The 25430-nt window shown below is 37.8% G+C and overlaps 1 protein-coding gene across 1 annotated transcript in view; it reads right to left on the reverse strand.

Annotated features, from left to right (window-relative positions):
* Positions 1 to 25430, reverse strand: part of WDR43 (WD repeat domain 43) — a gene marked incomplete at its 5' end in the record, with an annotated part of 48708 nt that overhangs the window by 2412 nt on the left and 20866 nt on the right. The window contains 13 exons of the mRNA XM_079720580.1: positions 510 to 579; positions 1085 to 1198; positions 3255 to 3318; positions 4326 to 4357; positions 4957 to 5043; positions 11199 to 11330; positions 12639 to 12770; positions 13977 to 14063; positions 15600 to 15771; positions 17678 to 17742; positions 18249 to 18347; positions 22365 to 22508; positions 23276 to 23396. Of these exons, the coding sequence (XP_079576706.1) occupies positions 510 to 579; positions 1085 to 1198; positions 3255 to 3318; positions 4326 to 4357; positions 4957 to 5043; positions 11199 to 11330; positions 12639 to 12770; positions 13977 to 14063; positions 15600 to 15771; positions 17678 to 17742; positions 18249 to 18347; positions 22365 to 22508; positions 23276 to 23396 (1319 nt within the window). The remainder of the gene's footprint in view (positions 1 to 509; positions 580 to 1084; positions 1199 to 3254; positions 3319 to 4325; positions 4358 to 4956; positions 5044 to 11198; positions 11331 to 12638; positions 12771 to 13976; positions 14064 to 15599; positions 15772 to 17677; positions 17743 to 18248; positions 18348 to 22364; positions 22509 to 23275; positions 23397 to 25430) is intronic.

The following is a 25430-nucleotide window of genomic DNA, read 5'->3' on the forward strand; positions in this document are numbered from 1 at the left end:
CTGAGATGTTATTTTCTTGACTATACTTGTCCAGTTTTGACTCATAAAATGTCTAAATTGTACGTGACAAAAATGACTTGTTCCTTAAAGATTGATAAAAGTCATGTATAAAACCTGTGTCTGGTACCCTATGGGGAAAGGTTTAGATTAAATCAACTTAAAGCTATTAGCTTGTTCTAGGTTTCTATTTCTTTTTATTTTTAAGTCAATTTTGGTCATTAAAGTTTCCCAAGAAATTACCTACACCATCTAGGTTTTTTGTATTGGCATAGTTTGTTCATAGTGTTCTTCAAATCTCTTCCATACCTAATGCCCTTTTTTGTTTCTGTATTATATTTGTGCCTTCATTTTTTTTATTTGATCACATTTTTGTCAGTTTTGCCACAAGCTTGCCCGTTTTATTAGGGAAGGTGTGTGTCAAAGCATGATCTCACACTGACGTTTTTGCGAAGTCACAGAACTGAGTCAATGTGAAAAACTAAATGTTTAGCCTATGCCCCAAGCTTTACCTTCTTCATACACCAACTTTGCCTTCTGTGCAGGACAAGTCGGTCCCTTCGTTTTTTCTGATGCTGTAACCTGAAAGATAATCAAGTGCTATTGTGAAGTAGAGTGTAAGTTTATCTCAAGTATCACAACCTTCCCCAACAGTAAACTCATCCTCAACCACTATAATGGATGATCTTAATACGATGTAGATCAAATACAGGGCAAAAGGCACATTCGTCCAATACAAGAAAGAATTACTCCGTAAAAGCTGAAAATACTTCTAAGGTAATCCAATTTCTTTCTGTGACAAAAAGCTGTAGAAATACCGTGACTCGTTGTTCATAGCACCACAACCACTCTAACTGTATTAACAACTGAAATATGACGGTGAGAACCTCCGAGTTAAAGCTGCCACAGGCAGAACTAAGTCTACTTACTGTCAAATACGTAACATTTCCTAGTCAAAGCCTAGGTCCTGATTCACCAATGTTCTGGTGAAACAGGGTGCTTTCAACATTCAGGTAAACAACCTTTATTCCTCTCTCCATTCTTATCACGTTCAAAAGTTCAGCACAAAACAATCTGATTTACTCACCTGCGTGATTAGAAGGATGAGCTTTCCGTGAAGGTGGGAGAGTTTCTGAAAAGTTTTTACTCTGCTTTCCATTAACTGGTACAGCGTCCCCAGCTGGGGTACCAGGTCAGGCAACTAAGGAACAACAGCAACAAAAAACTGATACTTTGATACTATTATAATAAAACATGGATAACAAATATATAAATCATGCTCAGATATGCCTGAGTATTCAGCCCCCAGCAAATGCTTGCACTTCCAGTGGCAGTGGCTGCTTGTTACACAGCCTAGCAATATCTCAAATTTTCAGAAGCCTTTACTGTCCTAACAGCAAAAAAATAATACATTAAAAAAAAAATAATCATGCAAGGTCAGAAGGAGAAACTGCAAGGAGAGACAAACTGCAGGGTGGGACTTCTTTGTGTTGATCATATTATTTCAGAGAACATCAATATAAAGGAGACACTAACTAAAGAGTAACCCCAAGCACATACCTCTGGGCGAAAAGGGGCTTCACTCTGAAACTTCCTCTCTGATGATATCACACTATCTACCCTCCAGTAGGTCCCAGCAGCTAGAGGAAGCTTTTCACAGCTTCCAGAGACCAGCAGGACAAAGTGACAGAATACAAAGCTGACCTTATGGTATTTCAAACATACTTTCTGTTAATTAACCCTCTGAGTTGTACTTCAGAAATTAAAGCAGGACATTATTTTCTTTGTCCCTCCAGAGCTTCAGAAAAAGGGACCCCACTCTTTGCCCTTTAGTTAGCCTTTACTTGCCCTCCTATCTCTGACACGAGAGTAAATAAGAGTGTTTCATTCAAATGTTAAACTTTCAACAGTAAAACTGAGAGTGTCTGTACATTACTAAAGCCCCCATGCCTAGCACAGTCCTTGACTTAGAGAAGGTACTTAAAGATATCTGATAAGGAAGGAAGAAATGAAGGAAAGGTGGGGGAAAATCACTGTTTTCTGAGAAGAGAAAACTGTTTTAGGCTGGAGTCCACCCTGCACCATACTTCCATGGTCTATTTTGCCCTGACCTAGAATGTTATACGACTACTACTCCAGGAGTTATAACTTAGGGGTTGGTTCCAGAAGGGATTTCACTACAAGTCCTCCTAGGGCTCTTTTTGCTTCTAAGCAATTCAATGAGGTCACAAAATGAGCGTCGTCCTATGCTTGTGGTAATCCTTCCATGCCCATCACCACGCCACTCAGACACTGCCCCCAATCCAACTCCCAAGATTTCTGTAAGCAGGGAAACCCAATATGCATCCTTACTGTTTCCTATCTCTTCCCCGCATTTTAACATCCTGACAGAGATCTCCACAGACATACAAAGAACGAACTGCCAAACTCAAAACAGGTTAACCAATAGTTTTTCCTATCTCAAACTACTGAAGGAAAAGGATCCTGAGACACAGAACAAGGGACAGTGATCAGGCAAGAATTGGATGAAACTGTTAAGAAGGGAACAGCTATAGTTTAAGGAGTAATTAAAAATTTTCAACTATCCACTAAAATCTTTCAAGAAAACCTATTGTAAGGTTCTAGATAACCAAATAAAAGAACGAGTCAACTGCATAATTTTATTTCTAGCTTAAACTATAATTAAATTGATGATGTGGCAATAACCCAGCTCATATTGTGACATATAAAACTGGATTTTTTTTTGGTGTTGCTTTATGATTCTATGCTCCCTCCCTTCCATCTGTATAGGTAATCAAGAGCTGACAGTAGCCCCAGCAAAACGTCAGGTATTAAGATATTCATTTCATTTTTATCACAAGGTAATATAGACATGTTAGCATAGATATAAACTTTAAAAAGCTACTAAGCTTTTAGAAGAGGATGGGAGAGATACATACAATGTAAAGGTAATTTTGCTAAACAGGTTATGTATATAGAAAAACACCTGAAGGCTAGTATGTAACTTTTCTCCTTTCTGTATTTTTCAAGCTTCTCTACAGAATATATAATTACTTTAAAAATCTGGGCCAAAAAAGGGCCAGTTTACAAAAGATAACAATGATGACAACATGACATTGCACCTGGGGAAAAAACAAATTCTTTAAAAGCAGCAGCTAATGGTTAAAGGGTAGATGGAGAGAAAATGGTTTTAAGCCATCAGTTGATAATCCTTACCAAAGCCAAACTGTTCAGCAACTACAGCTGAAAAGACTTACTGTGGATAAGTAGGATGCATGGATCGTTAACACACATTTTAGCCACTGAACCATTATAACAGCACTGAAAAAAAAAAAAAACAGATCAACTAATATTCACAAATTCAAAATTAAATACAACAGAGTTATAAAGATCTAGAAAATGACTCTAATAAATAAACCACTGTGAATATGACAGTCGTTCATTCTTTCACTGGGTCTATTTGAGGTCTGTGTAATATACTCATCTTTTGAGGAAGGGAGGGGGCAGTAGGATGGACTAGATAACAGGACAAAAATCCCTTCCTCTAAAATAATTCAATTCCAGATATAAAACCTATGCTTTACTTCGTAATTAGCTGATACCAAGGCAGTAAACTGGGCTCAGCTGACTTTGCATTTTAGCTCAGCTGACTTTGCATTTTATGCTCATATCTGAGCCCATCATCTACTCATCATCAGGTACAAACAGCAAAAGATTTCCACACCCACATTAAAAGACAAATATAGACCAAAAATGTAAGCCGGGCCTGATTAATGAAATCTTTAGATTTCCTCTGTGAGCTCCAAAGGCTAATGGAACCTATCACGAAAAAAAATTTAGAAAAGAAAAACTGTATTATAGACTCTGATAATACAAACTGAGATCTTTGAGATATCAACACCCTATATAAATATTTAATCATCAAATTAGCAAAAAAGACCCACAAAATTTAGTTATATAAAATCTTTCCTTGTAGTGTCTTAAGCAACTACCAGAGGCTGAGCAAGTTCTACAAATGACCAGTTTTACACATCATGATTAGGCCTAAATTATTAAATAAGACCAATCCATTAAATGACCTGATATAATAAAGCTGAAAAACCTCAAATTTTCTGAAGGAAGGGAAAAACTATAATACAATCTGAGAAATAAGAATCATTCAATTTAAAACAAGTGCAGAGAGCAATATCTGACACTTTGAGTTTTATTAGTTAGAATTTGAGGCTACCTACTATGTAATCTCATGCTGCCAGACACTGCTGTTTTTAAACAATCACATTTAAAATATTTATAAAATCAGAGCAATTTAAGTCGCCTAAACATCTTACCTATTAGGATGTCCTTGTAATCTCTTTGTAAGCTGAGGAGGAGAAAAACAGTATTAGCAACAGTACTTCAGAGGCAGCCAATCTCCATGAATTCCCATGATAACACATCCATAAGAACAAAGGAAAAGAATGACTGTATTAGGAAGTCATTATTCTTAAATCTCCTAACTCCTAAATGTTCAACCAATTTAACATAATCTAGGAATACATTCCCAAAATAAAAATAATTATCTGATAAAAATCTAGGCTAGGATTTATATGAATGAATGTCCAGAACAGACACAAAGACAGAAAATAGATTAGTGGTTGCCAGAAACTGGGGGGTAAGGACAAAGGGGGAATGATTAATGGGTACAAGATTTCTTTTTGATGTGGCAATTGCACAATCTGTAATATATTATAAAACACTGAACTGTACACCTTAAAGGTATGTAAATTATATCTCAATTTTTTAAATACATAGAAAAAAATCTAGGTTAGGCAAATTTTGTCTGAGTAGATCTAGTGATCATCCATCATCGACTCTAAATACCCTGGTTGCTTACATACTGCAAATCCGTTTCTCTGAATACTGGATTTTGTCTTTGAGTCATAGCATTAGGACCTTAAAATGAGAAGCGTACTCAGTTACCTCTTGCAACAACGGAATGACAGCATGCAGGGGCATCCTTAGTACAGTTCTCTTTATTAGGTTTAAGTTCCTAGTTTGAAGTACTTTCTGTGAGAAAAAAAAAAATGTAAATAAGCATACTCAGAAACTAAGGACACTACAGGGAATACTGTCACTAAAAATTATCTTAAAAACCAAGCAATAGTGAACTGTAGCAAATAAAGGTTGGGACTAAATGGAGAATGTTATATTATGTCTTATGGCTATCAGACAAGTACAGTCTTCAAGTATCAGGACATTTACTCCATTAAACCAGTTTCTGCTCCACAAATTCTAAATTCTTATAAGCTGATTTTTGATATAAAACAGAAAAGAACACCTCTAGACATTTAAATACAGGTATATACACCACTTTAGAGAAGTTCTCAAACCTCTGTTTTATGACTCTTGTCATATCAACACAAGAGTGAGCAAAACACACTAAAATCACTTACTAGGGAACATACCTTTTGAATGTTTTTGACAAAATTTTAAGCCAATCAAAAGATCATATAATGAGTGCTTGAGTCAAAAACTTTAAGGGTGAAACACAGTCTCCACCCCACGTTGTAAGGATAGAAAAGGAGATAGAGCAGATTAGTCCCAATTCTGGCAGGCCTTTCTATTCCTCCAAACCCCACCCAGATGCTTCATCTATAGGAGAAGGTGGGAAATGAGTCCTTTCAGGTTTCCAAATCCAGATACCCCCTTCCTCTTTAATACTTTTAAATATTTATCTTTCAAAAGGGTTTACTACTAGAGGAACTTCCCTAATGGTTGGTACATGCTATGTTTTGGCTGTTGTTGCTATAAAGATCATGTTCAGGATATGAACAGTAGAGGTATTACAGGGCAAAAACATGGAAAGTTCATTTTCAACCTACTTTAAATGGTCTTAACATACCCTTTCAAAATTCCCTATGGATTTTATTTGCTTGTAAAAATACCTTTACACCAAACCCTTCTTAAATCTATCATCAAGTACTATTTAAAAACTATCACTGACATAATTACAAAGTTTATTATGCAAAAGAAAGATTATGTATTTTTATACATAATCACTGGGGAACTGACGGATGGACTGTCCGAATATTGTCATTTTCAAATAATTAGAACACAAGATTCAAAGCAAAGTATGTTGAGGACTTAAACAATAATTCACAGGGTGTCTGATGATACTAAACATCCCTCGATAAGTCTTTGTTATAAATCAGTTATCACAAAGTTCCAACGATGTAAAAGTTACAGGGAACACTGTCTGAACTAGTCTACAAATACTTTTTTTTTAAATGAAGTACAGTTGCTTTATAGTGTTGTGTTAGTTTCTGCTGTACAAGGGAAGTGAATCAGCTATATGTATACATATATTCCCTCCGTCTTTGACCTCCCTCCCACCCCTCTAGGTCATCACAGAGCACTGAGCTGAGCTCCCTGTGCTATACAGCAGGTTTCCACTATCAATTTTACACATGGTAGTGGGTATATGTCAATCCTAATCTCCCAATTCATCCCACTCCCCCTTCCCCTCCGTGTCCACACGTCCGTTTTCTATGTCTGCATCTCTTTTTGTTAAGGTACTCAGTTTTCACAGCATGTTCATCAAACTACCAGGCTTCACTGTCTTAAATGGCCAAGTAGAATAGTAGCACTTTAGGTCAAGGAATACAATCTTGAACTTGCTGCTGCACATTATTTATACCAAAAGCTTGCTTAAGAAACATAATGTAGGGCTGAAGATTTGAAAAATACGTGGTTTGTGAAATCCTCTAGTGCTCTAAATGTTAAGTGATCAGATAATTTGTTGTCCAAACTGGGACACTTCTGTGAATGAAAGGAGTCACTATTAGTAATTACACCAAGTTAAGAGGTGTAAACCAGAACTGTCATAGGCAAATAATGCTATGTATGGCCTAGCTATTTAGAAGTTATTCCAAACTGCAGGACAGAAAAATTTAACAAGCTCTCAGATAATCCTTATGCTCACTAAAGATAGAGGTTCTATGATAACAATTTTCAAATTAAAAATACGCAAAAAAATAAGTTATCCCGGGCTTCCCTGGTGGCGCAGTGGTTGAGAGTCCGCCTGCCGATGCAGGGGACACAGGTTCGTGCCCTGGTCTGGGAAGATCCCACATGCCGCGGAGCGGCTGGGCCCGTGAGCCATGGCCGCTGAGCCTGCGCGTCCGGAGCCTGTGCTCCGCAACGGGAGAGGCCACAACAGTGAGAGGCCCGTGTACCGCAAAAACAAAACAAACAAACACTATAATAAACATTCTATCACCCTCAAGTCTCCTTGGACCCTTTACATTCTATCCTTCCCTTCCACCCCACCGTCCTCAGGCAACCACTGAACTACATGTTGGTTTGCATTTTCTAGAATTTTTCTATAAATGAAATCAAACTGTATGTACTTTTTTGTCTGGCTTCTTTCTCACAGCATAAGTTTGAGATTCATTCATGTTGTTGATGAAGCAATATACATTCTTTATATTGCTAGATAACAATTTATCCCTTCACGTGTTCAGGGTTCTTTCCAGTTTGGGGCTATTAAAAATAAGGCTGCCATGACCATTAGTGTACAAGTCTTTGTATGAACATTTGTTTTCAATTCTCTTGGTAAACACCTAAGAGTAGAATGGCAGGATCTTATGGTAGATGTGTCCTTCACTTTTAAGAAATGGCCACACTGTTCTCCAAAGTAGGCGTACCATTTTACATTCCCCCCAGCAAGATATGAGAGTTCCAGTTACTCCACATCCTCCCCAATAGATGTTACTGTCTTAATCAATCTATAATGGGTATGTAGTGTTATCTCACTGTGGTTTTAATTTGCATTTGTGATGATTGATGATGTATAATACCTTTACATGCATTCACTGGCCACTAGAATTCTTTTATGAAATATGTGTTCACGCATTTACCAATTGTTTTTTATTTGAGTTGAGTCTCACTACTGAGTTAAGAGTTCTTTATCAATTCTGGATATAAATCCTTTGATATATAAGTTGGTTTTTTTCCCCAGCCTGTGGCCTGCCTTTTCATTCTCTTAACAGTGTCATTTCAAGAGAAAAGTTTTTAATTTTTATTAAATCCAAATGACCAATTTTTCTTTGTTTCATGCTTTTTGTGATGAACCTAAGAAGGCTTTTTCCATGCAAATTTGCATAACATTTTCTCCTATTTTCTTCTAGAAGTTTTGAGGGTTGGTTTATACATTTATGTCTGTGACTTATTTTTGTGTAGACTTTTGTGTAAGATGAGAGGAAAGAGTTGAGATGCATTTTTTCCCACATAGATATTCAACTGATTCAACTGCAACTGTTGAAAAGACTTTGCTTTTCCAATTGACTCAACTTAGAAGTACCTTTACTGAAAACCAATTGCGTGTGGTCTATTTCTGGACTATTTTGGTTCCTTAATCTATATTTATGTTTTCACTAATACCAAACTATCTTGATTACTACAGCTTTTTCTTGAAATCAGGTAGGGTAAGTTCTCCAGTTTTGCTCTTCATTTTATAATTACTTTGGTTATTTCATGTCCTTTGAATTTCTAAAAGGTAGCTGCTGGAATTTAATTGGGAATGTATTGGATACATACAATAATTTGGGGGGAATTGCTCATCTTAACAATATTGAATCTTCCAACCATGAACATAGGTCTTGGTTAGTTTCTCCCAATTTTTGTAATTTTCAATGTAGAGGTAGAAACATCTTTTGTAGATTTATCCTAGGCATTTTTTAGTACTACTGTAAATGGGAACTTTTAAGAAATACTTTATTTAAATAAAATTTTAAAAATATTTTAAAATATCTAACTCCTATGGGTGCCATGAATTACATAAATGACTAAGCATATCTTTTTTGCATAAGCTATAGACTATTTCTTTAGGTCAAATTGCCACTTTCCTAAAAAGCCATAAACTTTAATGTCAAGTGTTCTACAGTAGGGATTTTTAACCTCACCTTTGGTCCTATGTTGCATACCTGACACTGCTCACTTTCTTTTTTTTTTTTAATATTTATTTTGGCTGCGCTGGGTCTTAGTTGCAGGATCTTTTAGTTGCGGCATGCGGACTCCTTAGTTGTAGCATGCACGTGGGATCTAGTTCCCTGACCAAGGATCGAATCCGGGTCCCCTGTATTGGGAGTGCGGAGTCTTACCCACTGGACCACTAGGGAAGTCCCCTTTCATTCCTATTTTTAATGACCTCCTACTATATTTCACATATCCTCAGAAGGTACCTTTGGAAATGAGGAACACACTTTCCAAGGGAAAAAATATTTGATTTTTTTTTTTTACTTGCCTCTTTCTCTTTAGAATGCATGATATCCCAGGTAATACAGTATGGGAATACTCCTATATTCCAGTTTTTCTTTCTTTCTTTCTTTTTTTAAAGGTTATTGACTTCTACTTAAACAATACAACGTATCACCTCAAAATCCTTAATAATGAAAAGGTCTTACACGTACAATTCTTTACAATTTAAGAAGTGCTTTCACAAACATCATTTCCTTTACTCTCCCAACAACTCTATGACACCTGACAAAAGTACACACTGTCACATCTGAAGTGCCAGATGATTCTAATCTGAATCTCTTCAAGCTTCTAGATCCAACTACCATTGTACAGGAATATGATGGACAAGAATTATATTAAATGATACTTGTTGGGTTAAATGACCCAGTAAAATGGATTTGCAGGAGGCAAAATCCAGAATGTGAAATCTCTTTAGAGCAAATAACCTAACTTCCCCAAATTTCAAAAGACAGAAAAGGCAAATCCACCAAATAGTGTGGACTTCGTTGGGATCCAGTTTTGAAGAAAGCAAAGAAAAAAAACTTTACAAGACAATCAGCGAAAGATAAATACTAACTGGATATTTGATGATTTTAAGGAATCACAGTTCACCTTTTTAGGTGTGATAATGAATTGTGGTTATGTTTTTTAAAGGAATTGCTATTGTTACAGTTAGACAGGGATATATTTGTGGATGAAATAAATAATAGGTCTGAAATTTGCTTCACTATAACCTGGGTAGGGGGGTGAGCAAATAGATAAAACAATAATAGATAGATTGGCTAGTGCTGATAATTTTTGAAACTGGGTGATGGGTTCACGGTGGCCCACTGTACTATTAAATGTTTTGAAATGTTTCTTAGAAACAAAACAATAACTGATTCACTTGTACTACTGAAGAAGTTTTCAAAGCACAGTTAAGTAAGCAATGATGGCAGATAAGTTATATTTTAAAAACATTGTCAATTGTTTTCTATAGCTTATTTCTCACCAAATCCTCACCTAGGTTTCTATGCCACGTTAAACTAAAATTGACCTCCCAAAATACATACACTCACAAACTATTTTAAAAGTAAGTTTAGGTTTTTAGATATGCCTGGTTTCCCCCCTCCTGTTTTGCAAAATCCCCTTAAACACAAATATAAGATATTCCCATTCAGATCAAAATACAAGTCAGAGAGACTTTATTCATAGGTTGCATATTAAAGTCACATCTATACTAAGTGGCACCATAATATCACTAAGAGTCACTAGGAATAAATGCACTTAGCAAATACAAACTGCTTTAATCTGATCAGGCAGTGCTTAAGTCCAATTTTTTACACTTAAATTTTCTCTACAGACCACTTTCAAATTCTGGAATTTAAGAGGACTAAATGAAGCAACATCATACAAGCAGTCACCAACTTACAAACACAGAAATCGTTAAGTGCCTCCCTTTTATATACCCCCAACCCTCTTGAATTTTTCCCCCAAACCTCCTATCCATTGCCAAGGTTCCACCTCACCGCCCCCTCTCACGGCCAGGGGGAAATAAGTTTCTGGAATCCAGAGTAAAAACTCAGGAACGCATTTTCCTACAGAAAAAAATATAAATTGTGATCTAGAATGCTGAGTATTATAATTCAGCTACACAATGTTTATAAAGGCTTTTGTGAACTAAAGCCTAAGAACCTAGTAACAATTCACAACAATATTTCTATGAGAAAATGCATTCCAGGTTCAAAATAATTTAATACAATCCCTTTGTAGGTTGGTGACTGTCTGTATAGTGCCACCAAGTGATATATATTTGACTAAACTCACAAAACATTAAATTCAAGACAGCTACATAACATGACTATTCACTCTGTAAATGTGCTGTCAATCACTTTCTAAGAAAAATTAACCATCTTAATTCATTTAAAAACTGCTGTAATACTTACATTTAGCATTTCAAAATCATTACTTTCTAAACCCTGTGTGAGAAGAACTGGAAAACTGTTTGTCTGTGGAAGGGTGTCCTTTTCTTTTTTCGCATCTATATCCAGTGCTCCCAGGCGTTCTTCAATGCTCACCTACAGAACAGAAATGACCAGTTAATGTTATATGAGACAACAACACCTAAGGCAGTTTGGTCAAATTACTTTGTGCTTATGTCTCAGAAGACAAAAACCACTGACTGATTCACACCTCAACACTGAAAAACACAAATACGCTCTTCCTCATTCCAGCAGAATCTCATTACCATAAAGCCAATGTCGTAGACAAGTGTAATATCTGCAATCCAAGTTTCCAGACTCTAGTGAAAAAAACAACTGAAAACCATGATTTGAAAATGTAATTCATAAAATCTCCTTTATATGAAGATTCAAAAAAGACAAGGATCTGGCAACTGATTACTAAAGCACAAGATAAGACCTATAATCACAAAAGCCTTCCCTTCTGTAATTATCCCTTGCCATCAACCTCAGATCTTTTGCTAACAAATATTATCCAGAGAGCATAAAGACAGTTATGTTCCCCCCCAAATTTATAAGATGTCTTCCTATTTTTCTCTGTTTGCTATATAAAAACTCACTTGTACATAACTAATCCCTTATGAAAGTAAATCTTAACAACTACGTTCTGCCAGCCCCTTGGTAGCTCAATCAAAATATGAATGTTCTATTACTACCAAAGCAAACAGAGGCTTTGGTAAAGCCTCCTGTTTGGGTTATGTTTTATGAAAAACATTAAAAAGGTAGGAAAAAATTAAAGGGTAGGATCTAGGCCAAACTAGAGGAAGTTGGCACCTTATTTTTAAATCAGATATCATGTTATTGAGAAACAATTTTTAAGAACAGCAATGTTATTCCCCAACCCCCCACCCCCAATAAAGCAAGACGTTTAAAATCAGGTAAAGAAACACTCTTTCTCTAATGATAAAACAGTTAAACTTCTAGATTATTTAGACAAGAGTGACAAGTGAATGGAAGACAAAAAAGAGGATTTTTCACAGACAAGTATAGTAATCACAAGACGGTTTTAAGAGTTGAGAAAAAATGAAATTTATAAGCACTTTAAGAGGTTATAATGATGATCACTTTTAAAGACTAACTAGCGTTAAACCAGCCAGGAATGCTCAGACAGCCAAGAGACAAGGCATCACTGGAACTCAGCAACATGCGAAACCCAATGAAAATCATCACAGCAAGTCCTGGCTTAATCTACCTTATCCAGCTAACAGTGAACAAATGGCCAGAAGAGCACCCTCTTTAGTTAATAAGAGTTTTGTCCTCTCCATTTTCTGAAGTTTCAACTTTGGCTCCATCCAATATAATTCTTAGAATCTCCCAAGTAATCTTGAATTTCAAACTCAAAAATGGTCAGAATGAATGTATTACCTCTTTTTCCCCTAATTTCCTCTTGCTCTCTATTTCCTCAGTCTGTGGAGGAGCAGGCTTGATAGCTGCATGATGACCAGGTATCCCAGGCACCAGAACTTTTGCTTCAGAATTCATCAGTGGTGTTCTCACCTGTTAAAACAGGAATAGTAGGGGTGTGACAAAGGAAATTGTCTTACTCCTTGCAAGATTTATCCCCAATGAGAAAACTAACAGCTTTTAAAAGGTTTTCCTACTGAAAAACTTAATGTAGCTAACTCAATAGGATATGAATTAAAGATATATTTTAATTGAACACTGGCATTTAAGTATAATCTGAACATTCATGGTTTTAAAGCCTGCAACATGTAAGAGTAAGAACCAAGAAAAACAAAATCTACAGATCACACAATGACACACTGACTTAAAAATTCAGGGGACAGGGGTTCAATCCCTGGTCCGGGAAGATCCCACATGCTGCAGAGAAACTAAGCCCATGTGCCACAACTACTGAGCCTGAGCTCTAGAGCCCACAAGCCACAACTACTGAGCCCACGTGCCACAACTACTGAAGCCCGTGCTCCGCAACAAGGGAAGCCACCGCAATGAGAAGCCCGCGCACCGCAACGAAGAGTAGCCCCCGCTCGACGTAACTAGAGAAAGCCCACGCGCAGCAACGAAAACCCAAAGCAACCATAAATAAATACATAAAACGTTAAAGAGTGAAGCTGTACATTTTATGACTACCTCCAGTAATTGATCTTTGCCAGAAATGCTCAGACAGCCAAGAGAAAGGTGTCATCTCTGAAACTCAGCCAGAAGCGAAACCATATGAATGTCATAGCATGTCTTGGCTTTCCTTTTTTTCATTAGACTGCCAAACACATGATGTCTCCATGTAGATGCCACATTATATTTAAAATAAAGCATGACAATAATGTTCTTTTATCTGGTATTTAATTCCAGCCCCATCATGGATTTAGGTTTTATTCCACCCTGAAATACAGCATTCCTCTCAACAAAGTTTTGCCCCTTTAGGTATAGAAATTGATGAAATAATTTGATAAATTTGATATTGATATTTACTCAGTGATCCTGCACTGGGGGTGGGGTGGAGGAGGAAGAATTAAATAAAACCAAGGTCTTCAACTTCTAGTCACCTATTCACTCATTCGTTCAACAAATCAAGAGCACAGAAATGAAAACAGTTTTACAGTCTTAATATCTAAAACTTAATCCCACAAAATTTGTTAAGACAAGATCATAAAGAGGATATTAAGAGTTTAAACATAGTATTACGTAACAATTCAATTCACTCAAATATCTTTTTTCTTTACTTCCAATGTGCAATGCACTCACCTTTGTTATAGCTGTTTCTACTTTTGGGGCCCAGCAGATTGAAATATCTCTTACTAAACACATATGAGGTTCTTTGGAATTCAAAGCCTGGGAATAGAATTTTAAAGAGGGAAAGGGGGTGGAAGGGAAAACAAAAGTGTCAAACAAAGTAATTGGGAATAAGAAGAAAGTGACAAAGAAATGCATTTGTATAAAAATACAAAAAAGTATAGAAGGCGTCCACAGAAAACTCCTGGTCACTCAGACCGATCACCATGCAGATTGATGCCATATGAGGAAAACGGGGAAACTCTGAACATACCAGGCATAATGTTTACTTTCTTCAGTTATGTACTGCTCAAATCTTTCACATACACAGTTCTAAAAGACTGACATTTAAAATGTAACAGATTTTAAAGAAAACATTATTAGCTCATCACCTTATAATCTATCCTAAAAAAGACTGGTCCTACCCTAAGTTTCCTACTGCTATCCTTCCATAAGCTAGTCAAAGACAAGCAGTGCTGATTAATAAAATGCTCTAAGGAGAATCTCTATGTCCTGATATGGTATTTAACAGGAGGGGAAGTGAGATGCAGCAAAGTACATATGTACCTACAAGGCTTTAAAGTTATAGGTAATTCTCTATACCCACCTAATCAATATCTGGAAAGACACAAAGCACACAGGAAACAGGCTGCATCTGGAGAGTGAGGTTATGGGATCCACGTATGGTAAGGAGACGTACGTTTACAGTTTAACACTTCTCTCCCTTTTTTATCACACCATAACCATGTATTACATTTTTTTAAAGTAAGAAGTATTTTTAAATAGACTCAACAAGAGATTGCTTAAGCAAGAGATATTCCTCTCATAGTCTCACCTATTGGACATGCTCATAATAACTCACCAAAAGTCTCCAAAGAAACTTCTGTAATCAAAAAACCTAAACCACTGCCCCACCCATTACATTTCCACTTAGAATATTCAATGTGTGCTATTACTACAGGATCTCTTATTAAGATTTATCTTTTGGGTAACTGGACAAACTTCACCCATACCTGTGGCTCCTGAGCACTTGAAATGTGGCTAGTCCAAACTGAGATGGGCTTGTAAGTGAACAACATACACCAGATTTTAAAGATGTAATACCAAATAAAGGAAGAAGGGGGGTAAAATATCTCAAATAATGTTTTATACTAAACATTAAAACGGTATTTTGGATATACTGGGTTAAGTAAAATTACATAGTTGACCCTTGAAGGATGCAGGGGTTAGGGGCGCCGACCCTCTGTGTAGTCAAAAATCCACTTATAACTTGTTCATAGTTATAACGTATCCATAGTTCCGCATCTGTGGATTCAACAGCCTTGGATGGTGAAATACTGTAGTATTTACTATTGGAAAAAATCCATGCATAAGTGGACCCACACAGTTCAAAACTGTGTTGTTCAAGGACCAACTATATACAGAGTTCTCCCAAGTTAAAATAAACCATCCACTGAAAAGTCCTCCAGTTAAGGGGAAATATATGACATCTTCTTAAGTATTCCGATAAGCAGACCAATATATCATTTTAAAATCATTCTCCTCCACAGACATGTTGATGCTGCACTGCTTTACTCCAGAGGGGCAGCTACGTACCACTCGCTCAATGGTGGGCTGAAACCAAGTGCCATATACAAGCAACAATGACATTTTGTCGGAGCAAAAACCAGCTGCTAGAATAGGGACGGGTTTTGGTGTTGATTTCTTGCCTTTCCCAGGCGTTGCTATCTGAATTGTGCAGTTTGAAGTCAAAGGCTTTTTGCAGTATCTGGAAATGGAAAAAAAAAATGAGATTAGAAAATGTGAAATAGCATCTCACACTAATTCTTTGAAGTCGGTGTCATGAAATGTGACCCTCCCCCAGCCTCCACATCATCGGGAGTGACCAGTGTCCCAGAGCACTAGTGTTCCTGTCAAGACTTTATCTATCCCCACCCTGCCAACACTCAAGACCTCACCACCAAAACCTGCCTTGAGGCACACCTGCTCTTCTATCCCACTGTGTCAACCCCTACAAAAGGCCCCAGGCTCCCAAGGGCTCTCTCACCACCCTGAGCTTCAGCCCCAAATGGCTCTGTTCTTGCCCTACCCTAATCAGCCCCATCTCTAATTGCTTCCAACCCCTGAATCCTCACCATGACCTCTGCATCACAGTTCCAGGAGCAAAATGATCAGCAAAATATAAACAAAATTAGATGCTCAACTCCTCCTCTAAGAGCTCTCCTCACCTTGCTTGCCTCGGCAGCCCTCCCCACACCCTCAGTGCCAAGACCCTCGGCAGTGATTCACGTACACTTCCTGTTCTTCACTAACACTTCAAGACAAGTAGTCTCTCCCTCCACCACCTCTAAAACCTTTGAAATTGCCATCACCAGCTACCAGCTACATTCCCCTCCTGCCGTCATCCAATGGCCTCTGGGTCACTCGGCATTTCTTCAACATGTGAGTGGCTGTCGCTCTGTCCAACAATTCCGCTGAGGAATTCCTTCCTTAGTGATTCCCATATACAGCACGCAGTCTGATGATCCTTCTGACACCCTGCCCTCTCAGTTCCTTTAGCCTTCTACCTCCAGCAACCTTGTCCTTCCCTGTACCACAGCCACACGCTCCTCACACCACAGACATCTTATCACCACTAAGTACACACCCTCCATAATCCCAACTGTAAGCACCCCACTATCTTTCCAACTCACTCTTCCTAGTTTCCCAACTCCAAAACCATCTCTATCCAGGATTCTTGGCCTCTGCTTTGGCCTTTACCCTTCTGTGGTCTATTCTCTTCACATCAGATAGAACGACTTAAAACTTAATGTCTTAAAACTTAGGTCAAACCCCATCAACCCTCAGTTTAAAATCCTTCAACAGCTTACTACTGCCCAAGGAGAAATGCCCAAGCCCTTAGCATGGCCCACCACTTCTGGACCCTCAATTATACATTCCATGCATACATATGACTATATAAATAAAGGCCTCAAGTGCTACACATCAAAATGTTAAGTTACCTCTAGGGAGTGGAACTCAATGGAGGGAGACTTGAGTTTTATAATCAATTGTCTATGCATTCTGAATGTTTTAAAATAAGTGTATATTACTTTCATAATCCCTATACTAGAATTGTAAAAGGAAGGGTACCAACTGACAATAAAAAGCTGAAACCATTTTAAAGTTTAACATAATTATGCACATGACTGAGTCTCAGACCATGTTTATAGCACATGCAAGAGTTGGCAAACTTTTCTATAAAGGGCCAGATAGTAAATATTTTTGTTTGGGGGGCGGGGTGGGGCACATATGATCTCTACTGGATGTGGCCTGCAGGCCATAATTTACCGACCCCTGGTCTATGACTACTACACATCATATCAGCAACTCCCCTCTGTCCAACAAAACACAAGCATTCACTGATCCACAAATGTGTGACACTATCAAAGTTAGAAATTAAGGCTTCACCGAAGTTCACAAGCAAAGCTTTCCTACTGAACCAATTTCTTTTAAAATAAAACTTGAGTTCTCACTGGGAATGTATGTAGTCATATGGACAAAGAATTAAGAAGGCTTTCAGAACAATCTAAATGAAAAGTAACATAAAGCAAAGAATATTCAGGTGGGAGTATAAATATGTAGCAAGTCAGGGAAGGAAAATAAATTTCTGACTTGAGAAACTTCTTACTTACCCATTTAATATGTGTTCAAAAAGATGAACCTGACCATCTCTGCAAACAACAGCTAACTTGACAGGCTAAAAGAAAAATGTAACATTAACAGGTAATATACTTCAGTCTACTCTAATAATTACTTACGAAAATTCAACTACCCTCTCCACCCTTCAAATAACAAGAGATAAATCAAAACAGTAAGGATGTTCAACTCTTGAATTTAAAAATAATCACTGCCACCAAAATAACAATTCAAGTAGCTGTTGTCAAGCCTATAAATAAAAGTTTAGGCTAAGAAGACGGCACAGTCCATGAGAACGCACCATGGAAGTCAGAGGAGCTAAGTCAACAACCAAGTGCATTGACTGACAACAGGGAACAAACCGGCAGGCCCACATGAAAACGCCACTGCACCCTGTCCTCTCCCCTCATGAGCACTCAATACAGAATCCAATGATTACTTTGAATAGTCTAAGATTTTTATTTTGTTCTCTCTCTTTCCTGAATCATCCAATCATCAAAACCCTAATTTTAAAAAATAGTATTTGTGAAGTCCAAAAACAAATTCTCAAAGAAACAAGCCACTTACCTCTTCTTTATTTTCTGACAAAGTCAAGTCAATATAGACAGGTTCGTCTGTAACTGTAAAAGACATCACTGCATTCTTCTCTTTGTTTTCTGACCGGACCTGCCTAGATAACAAAACCAATGATTAGATAATAAGACATTAAAAAAAAAAAAAAAAGCAAACACCTAAAGGGAGTTACAGCAATCAGCTCCCAACAGCATTTTCATCTTTTGAAAGCTCAATAAGGTAATTAAAGATCAAAATAAGGGAAGCATTTGTGTCACTACCATGTGACATGGTTACATGGGAAAAGAGAAAGCATTAATGCATTTGTGGCAGATTTAAGCAATGAGCAACGTTCTTTTCCATTAACCTATTTGTCTATCTTGATGGCAATGCCAACTGTCTTGATCACTGCAGCTTTGTAAGTTTTGAAGTGAGTTTTCCAACTTCTTTTTCAAAGTCATTTTGGCTATTCTATGTGCTTTGCATTTCCACTTGAATTTTAAAATCAGATTGCTGGGATTTTGACTGGATTCACATTGAATCTATAGATTAATTTGAGAAGAATTAACATCATAGCAATACTGAGAAAACAGAGCCCAGAAATAGATAAATAGATAGATAGATAAATGATCCTTACTATTGGCTGATTCTTTGAGAATTTGCCTACTTGCTAAAATTTATTTGTAGACCCCGAAATCACTATTTGTGGTGATTTCATGGTCTTTAACAGGTATACATAGAGCAGTGAAGCATATGAGCAGCCCAATGCTCATGAGGTTTAACAAGGCTATGCTCTGCCCTTTTATTTCAGCTTTCATACTAAGTATTCTTTTTACAGCCTATTTAGTGCCACATTTTTGCTTTTATGCTTTTGGTTGGTGATTTCACTATTTAAAATGGCCCCCAAGTATAATTCTGAAGTGCGGTCTAGTGTCCCTAAGAGTAAAAAGGCTGTGATATGCTTATGGAGAAAATGTTTAAGTTCGATAAACTCTGTTCTGACGTAAGTTAATCAGCTATGTGTGTGTGTGTGTATGTATATAAATAAACTATGGTATCTTTAAACAGAAATACACATAAAACAAGGTTATGTATTAATTAGATGACAAAAATGTTGTAACCAGAGGCTTGCAGAAAACAAACCCTGGTGTTTCTCCAAGGAGTAAGAGTTCAGTATCGCTGAATCAGTGCTCCTGAGGACTTCATACAACATGACTACTGCAAATACCAGGCAACTGACTCAATGTGTATACATGCGGCACCAATTCACTGGAGATAGTACTGGGACCACTGGATATCCAAAAAACAAAAAAACAAACCCAAGAACCCCAATCCGTTCCTTGAACCATATACACAAATTAACTCAAAACAGATCACAGAACCAAATAAACACAAGACCTCAAACTAAAAAACTTCCAGAACACTTTTGTGACCTTGCGTTAAACAAAGACTTCAAAACATGATCTGTACTTCATCAAAATTAAAAACTGCTTCATTTCAAAAAAAGACAAGTCACAGACTAGGAGAAAATATTTGTAAAGCATATACCTAATAATTGATTTATATTCAGAATATACAAAGAACTCTCAAAACTCAGTGAGAATACAAACAACCCAGCAGAAAATAGGCCAAATTTTTTTTTTTTTTGGCGGTACACGGGCCTCTCCCCGCTGTGGCCTCTCCCGTTGCGGAGCACAGGCTCCGGACGCGCAGGCTCAGTGGCCATGGCTCACGGGCCCAGCCACTCTGCGGCATGTGGGATCCTCCCGGACCGGGGCACGAACCCATGTCCCCTGCATCAGCAGTCAGACTCCCAACCACCGCGCCACCAGGGAAGTCCAGGCCAAAATATTTGAACACACACTTTGTCAAGGAACACATCCAGATAGCAAATAAGTACTTAAAAGATTCTCAACATCAACAGTCATTAGGAAAATGCAACTTAAAACCACACTGAGATACCACTACACACTTATCAGAATGGCTGAAATTAAATGACCATAAAGTGTTGGTGAAGATGTGAAGGAATCAGCACTCTTACGCATAGCTGGTGGGAATGTAAAATGGTACAACCACTCTGGAAAAAATCTGGCAGTTTTTAAAAAAGTTAGATATACACCTATCGTAAGATGCAGCCATTATACTCCTAGGTAGTTACCCAAGAGAAATGAATCATAAGTCTGTACAAAGACTTGTACACAAGTGTCCTTAACAACTTTATCTGTAATATCCCAAACATGTCAACAAGCCTGTAGACTGAGGTGGGGAGGGGGATTACAAAGGGATACGAGGAAACTCTTGGGAGCAATGCAGGTGGCCACTGTTTTGACTGTGGTAATAATCTCACGTTCGTATACATATGTAAAAACTTAATTATGCTTTTGCTTTAAGTACGTACAATTTATTATGTCAATTATACCTCAGTGAAGCTGTTTAAAAAATCTGGGCACAAATTTAAAAAATTAAAATAAAGACTGAGTAACAGAGTAACAAGCGTGACTTACAAACATGATTCAAGATCAGTTTCTTTTTATTAACTAGTGAGACTTTATACATTTACCAGTAAACAGTCTTTCAGTATTTTTGTGTCTAGAAGAAAATTAAGAGTTGATTTGATAAATTCTAAATATTTCATGCATAATAACTTCTTAATAAAACAAGATTCATTCTAAAATGAAGTTACTCGTATTATATACATGCTCAAAATCACTGCCATCACACCACTATATACAGCAGAAGCTGCTATTTTAGCCCATCAATAGGAGATAGGACTTCCTCCTCCTTGCAGTAATATGAAAGGGTTTTTAGGTTTTTTTTTTTAAATTTTAATCTTCATTCAGTGGCAAGAAGCCTTCAAATGTTATTTTCTTTCAGAAATGTGTCTTTCAAAGGTAATTATAAGGGAACCCTCGGCTTGCTCTACCTAACAAAACACAAAGTTTTCATGAATGGCCTTTGGGGGCAGCCTTTCAATACGCAGTTTTAATGTTTGGTTTTTATGGTTTACTCCTCTGTCACTAGGAAGCCTCAGGTATACACGAACTATCTTCAGGATCTTAAGACAGCAGAAATCAATTTTTCTGCTATACAAAAAATTTTGGAGCTGGAGACCCCTAGTCTCAGGAGCCAAAGAGGTGAGGCATTAAAGACTGAAGCACCTCAGTAATGTCAGGATATTGAGGTGGCCGATTTCAACGTTTTTGGCATTACTAATTTCTTATGTTAGGGATAAACCCTCTAGAACCAAAATAAGATATTCCAATAGGCGCTCCTCAAGAATGAGACACAGGACAGAAAACCAACACAATTTGATTGTAAGAGTCATAATTAGGAACTAAGCTGACGGTCTGGAGGTGAACAGAGGTCCACCTCCAGACTGACATGAACCCTTCCCCACACGACTACTTTAAGAAATACATATTTGATGAGTCTCATTTCTGAGTATTATTTGGTATAAATTTACAGTAACTTTATATGGTCAAGAGCATGCTCAACTAACTGATCATTAGGATAAGAAACTACTTCTATTTTTAAAATCTCTCCGTATTCTGTCCATGAACATCAGGTAAAAGAAAGTTAATTTCACCATTAGATGATGTTATAAAATCCAAGAAATTTCTTATTATTTCTTAAATTTAAAAACTTTTTGATGGCTCTTCAATACCAAATTGATTTTTACTTTCAAAAGTAGCTTCAAAGGGAATTAGTGACAGCAACCACTGCAAGGAAAGGCTACTGGGAATTCTCAGACACAACCAAGGAATTTAATGTCCTCAGTAAACCATCAAATAGGCATTACTGCACTAACCCAGATAGTCATGTCTTTCAACAAAATCAGAGATTTTCCTAAAAAAAATTTTTTAAAGGTTTTTAAATTGCCCAGTCACAAAAATATTCAGCCCACTGTATCTCTAAATAAGCATGGAGGAAGTTCTATTATGTAATGCTCTTAAATTTTTCTCATAAAGATCTGATTTTTAGACAGGCTCAATTCCTCATTACAAGTCAATATAAAATAAATCTAACATTAAATACAATAAAGCAAATCTCATATTCATCATTTATATTAACCATATAAGCTATGACCGATTCTTTCAAGGCAATGTTACCTCCCCAAATCCAAAAGACTACATACCAGACATTAAGTAACCGGTCATGTACTGCTCCAGATAAGAAATAAAGACCTGTAATTCCATCAAAGGGTTGGCTCTCATTAGGAGGTCTGATAGTAGTGAACATAAGTGATGAAACCGGCGTTGCATGTCCCGTGAAGTGCTAGAGAAAGTTAAATCTCATTTAGGAGAGGATGTAAAGCAGTAACAAAAATTAAGAGTTCATATGTATCATAAACAATATACATGATACATATCTGAAATCAGAGCTCCAGACTACTAAGGTTATTTGTGCTATATTCCTCTCACTTTAAAAAACTCCATCCAAAAAAACCTGAACATTAAAGCTGTCCCTTCCAACTCCCGTGAGCCTACCCCACAATCTTTACTTCTTCCATATGTGTGTTAAAGATTCACTTCATTCTATCCATTTTAAAAGGGGTGCCTGGGTGCTCAGACACAGCCAAGGAATTGTAGGTCTTCATGTTACTCTCAGTGAGTCGAAACCACAATTTTGAGGCATCATCACAGCACCAAAAGTTCAGTAACCCCTGAGCACATGCAAAATGTGATTCTAAATCTCCACAGCTAAATACAGTAATACACCAAATGCTGGATGCAAGCTAGAAATAAAAAATTACTATCGTTATTATATAATTATATTATTATTGAAGAGAGTAAGATACTTAATTCAAATTCCACTCATTTCATTTTCCATTCACATTCATTCTTCCAATGTATGCAAAAAGGACATGTCTCATCTATTTAACAGATTTGGAGGACTACTTTTGTCTATTAATTGTACTATTTCATATGCTTGAAAATAACACATCTGTATTCTTAAAACAATACTCTTTGGCTCAGACTTCTGCCTTTCTCCATACTTACTCTAGACAACTGTTATGCTTACAACTAATTTGATTCACTCACTCTGTAGACTTCTTTGGTCTCCAAAACCCATAGTTTGATTGTTCGACCAGCTGAAAGCAACATCTTTCCATCTGGGCTGATACACAGGGAACTGACGCTGCTATTATCACCTTTCCATTTGCTGTAATGTGAAGAGAAATAAAAACATCTCAATGAATGGGGAGGAAACTTTACTCAAAGCAAAAAGAAAACAAAAGGCAAACTAGGCATTAAAAATACCACTCAAGGGGCTTCCCTGGTGGCGCAGTGGTTACGAATCCGCGTGCCAATGCGAGGGACACGGGTTCGAGCCCTGGTCCAGGAAGATCCCACATGCCACGGAGCAACTAAGCCCATGTGCCACAACTACTGAAGCCCGCGCGCCTAGAGCCCATGCTCTGCAATAAGAGAAGCCACCGCAGTGACAAGCCCGTGCACCACAACAAAGAGTAGCCCCAGCTTTCCACAACTAGAGAGGAAAAAAAAAAATACCACTCAAGGTTCTATGCCAAACTGCATTCCCTAACATCTTGACTCAGGTAACCAACCTTGGACATATCACCAAGGTAATGCCTCCCCAATAGGACAGAGAATCTTAAGAGGTTCCAGGAAATGGGTTAATAAGAGTTATAAGAATGTAAAATGGGTAGTTGTGTCTCCAGTGATCCACGAGGTGATCCTGTTAATGCCCAGGAAACTACCATGCTGGCTGGACCTCTACAAACCCATCCTATCCCCTCCATAGTTCCTGCATTCTCTGGAAGGTTGAGAATTTAATTTACTTAGTAACACAAACGATCTCTCAACCTACAGTACAAAAAGATTATTTCTACCCCAAATCCACAAATATATGCCCCTAGCTGATAAAATAAAGTAAATTAGGTATAATGATCCCTTTCTAATACCACAAATATGATTAACAGCAAGAGTCTTTGCAGACTGTTGCATACGTTAATGCTATTTATAAGCAACAAGGAGCCTGGCTTGGCTATTCACTTATAAAATCAAGAAGTAACAGTAGCAGGGCTTCCCTGGTGGCACAGTGGTTAAGAATCCGCCTACCAATTCAGGGGACACGGGTTCAAGCCCTGGTCCAGGAAGATCCCACATGCCATGAAGCAACTAAGCCTGTGCACCACAACTACTGAGCCTGCGCTCTAGAGCCTCTGAGCCACAACTACTGAAGCCCATGTGCCTAGAGCCCATGCTATACAACGAGAAGCCACCACAGTGAGAAGCCACGCACCGCAACGAAGACTATCCCCTGCTCGCTGCAACTAGAGAAAGCCCATGTGCAGCAACAAAGAACCAATGCAGCCAAAAATAAATTAATTTTAAAAAAAGAAACAAAAAACAGAAGTAACAGGAGCAATCTTCTTACGAAAAAAGGTTACTTCTAAAGTGGAAGAAAACATATTGCTCTGCCAGTCACACTGGAATATGTCAAATTACTCATTTGGAAAAACAAAATTAGATTCCTGTCTTATATTACATACACACGAAACTTAATAAATTAAACCAAAACTAACTGATTAAAAATAAGTATTAAAAAAATACTTATGAGAAAGTTTTTATAATCATGGGGTTAGGAAAAGCCTTCCAAAGCAATTACAAACAAAGAATCACATAGGAAAAAAATAATCAAGTTTAATTAAATAAAACTCTGTACCACAAAATAAGTCATAAAATTAAAAGCAAAAGGCTAGGAGAAAAAAATCAAAAATATACAGGCAAAGAGTTAAGTGTGGAGGAGGAGTCAAGATGGCGGTGTGGGAAGACATGGAGTTAGCTTCTCCCCACAACTAGGGCGCCTGCTGGCCGCTGGTGGGGGACTCTAACACCCAAGGAGAAGGGAGGAACCCCAAGGTGAACCGGTAGGACGCAGTGGGACTGGGTGGGGGAGAAGTGGAGGCCAGACAGGATCGGCACCCCTGAGGCCGGGGGGATCAAGGGGCAGGGGGGAGGGACTCTCAGGGAAGAGCCAGAGAGGAGCGGAAGGCGATCGCCTGGCCCACTCGGGCAGAGGAGTCTGCTGAGCTCCCAGGCTGGTACTCCCACCTTCAAAGCCCCCTCTAGGTCTCCTGGGTCCTTGGGGGCATAGGAAGGAGGCTGAGGGGAGAACAGGAGAGGCAGGTGGGAGGGGCCTTCCCAGACCAGAAGAGCAGGAGAGGAGAGG

The sequence above is a fragment of the Hyperoodon ampullatus genome, assembly GCF_949752795.1.
Source record: "Hyperoodon ampullatus genome assembly, chromosome: 15".
Classification (NCBI taxonomy): Eukaryota; Metazoa; Chordata; class Mammalia; order Artiodactyla; family Ziphiidae; genus Hyperoodon; species Hyperoodon ampullatus.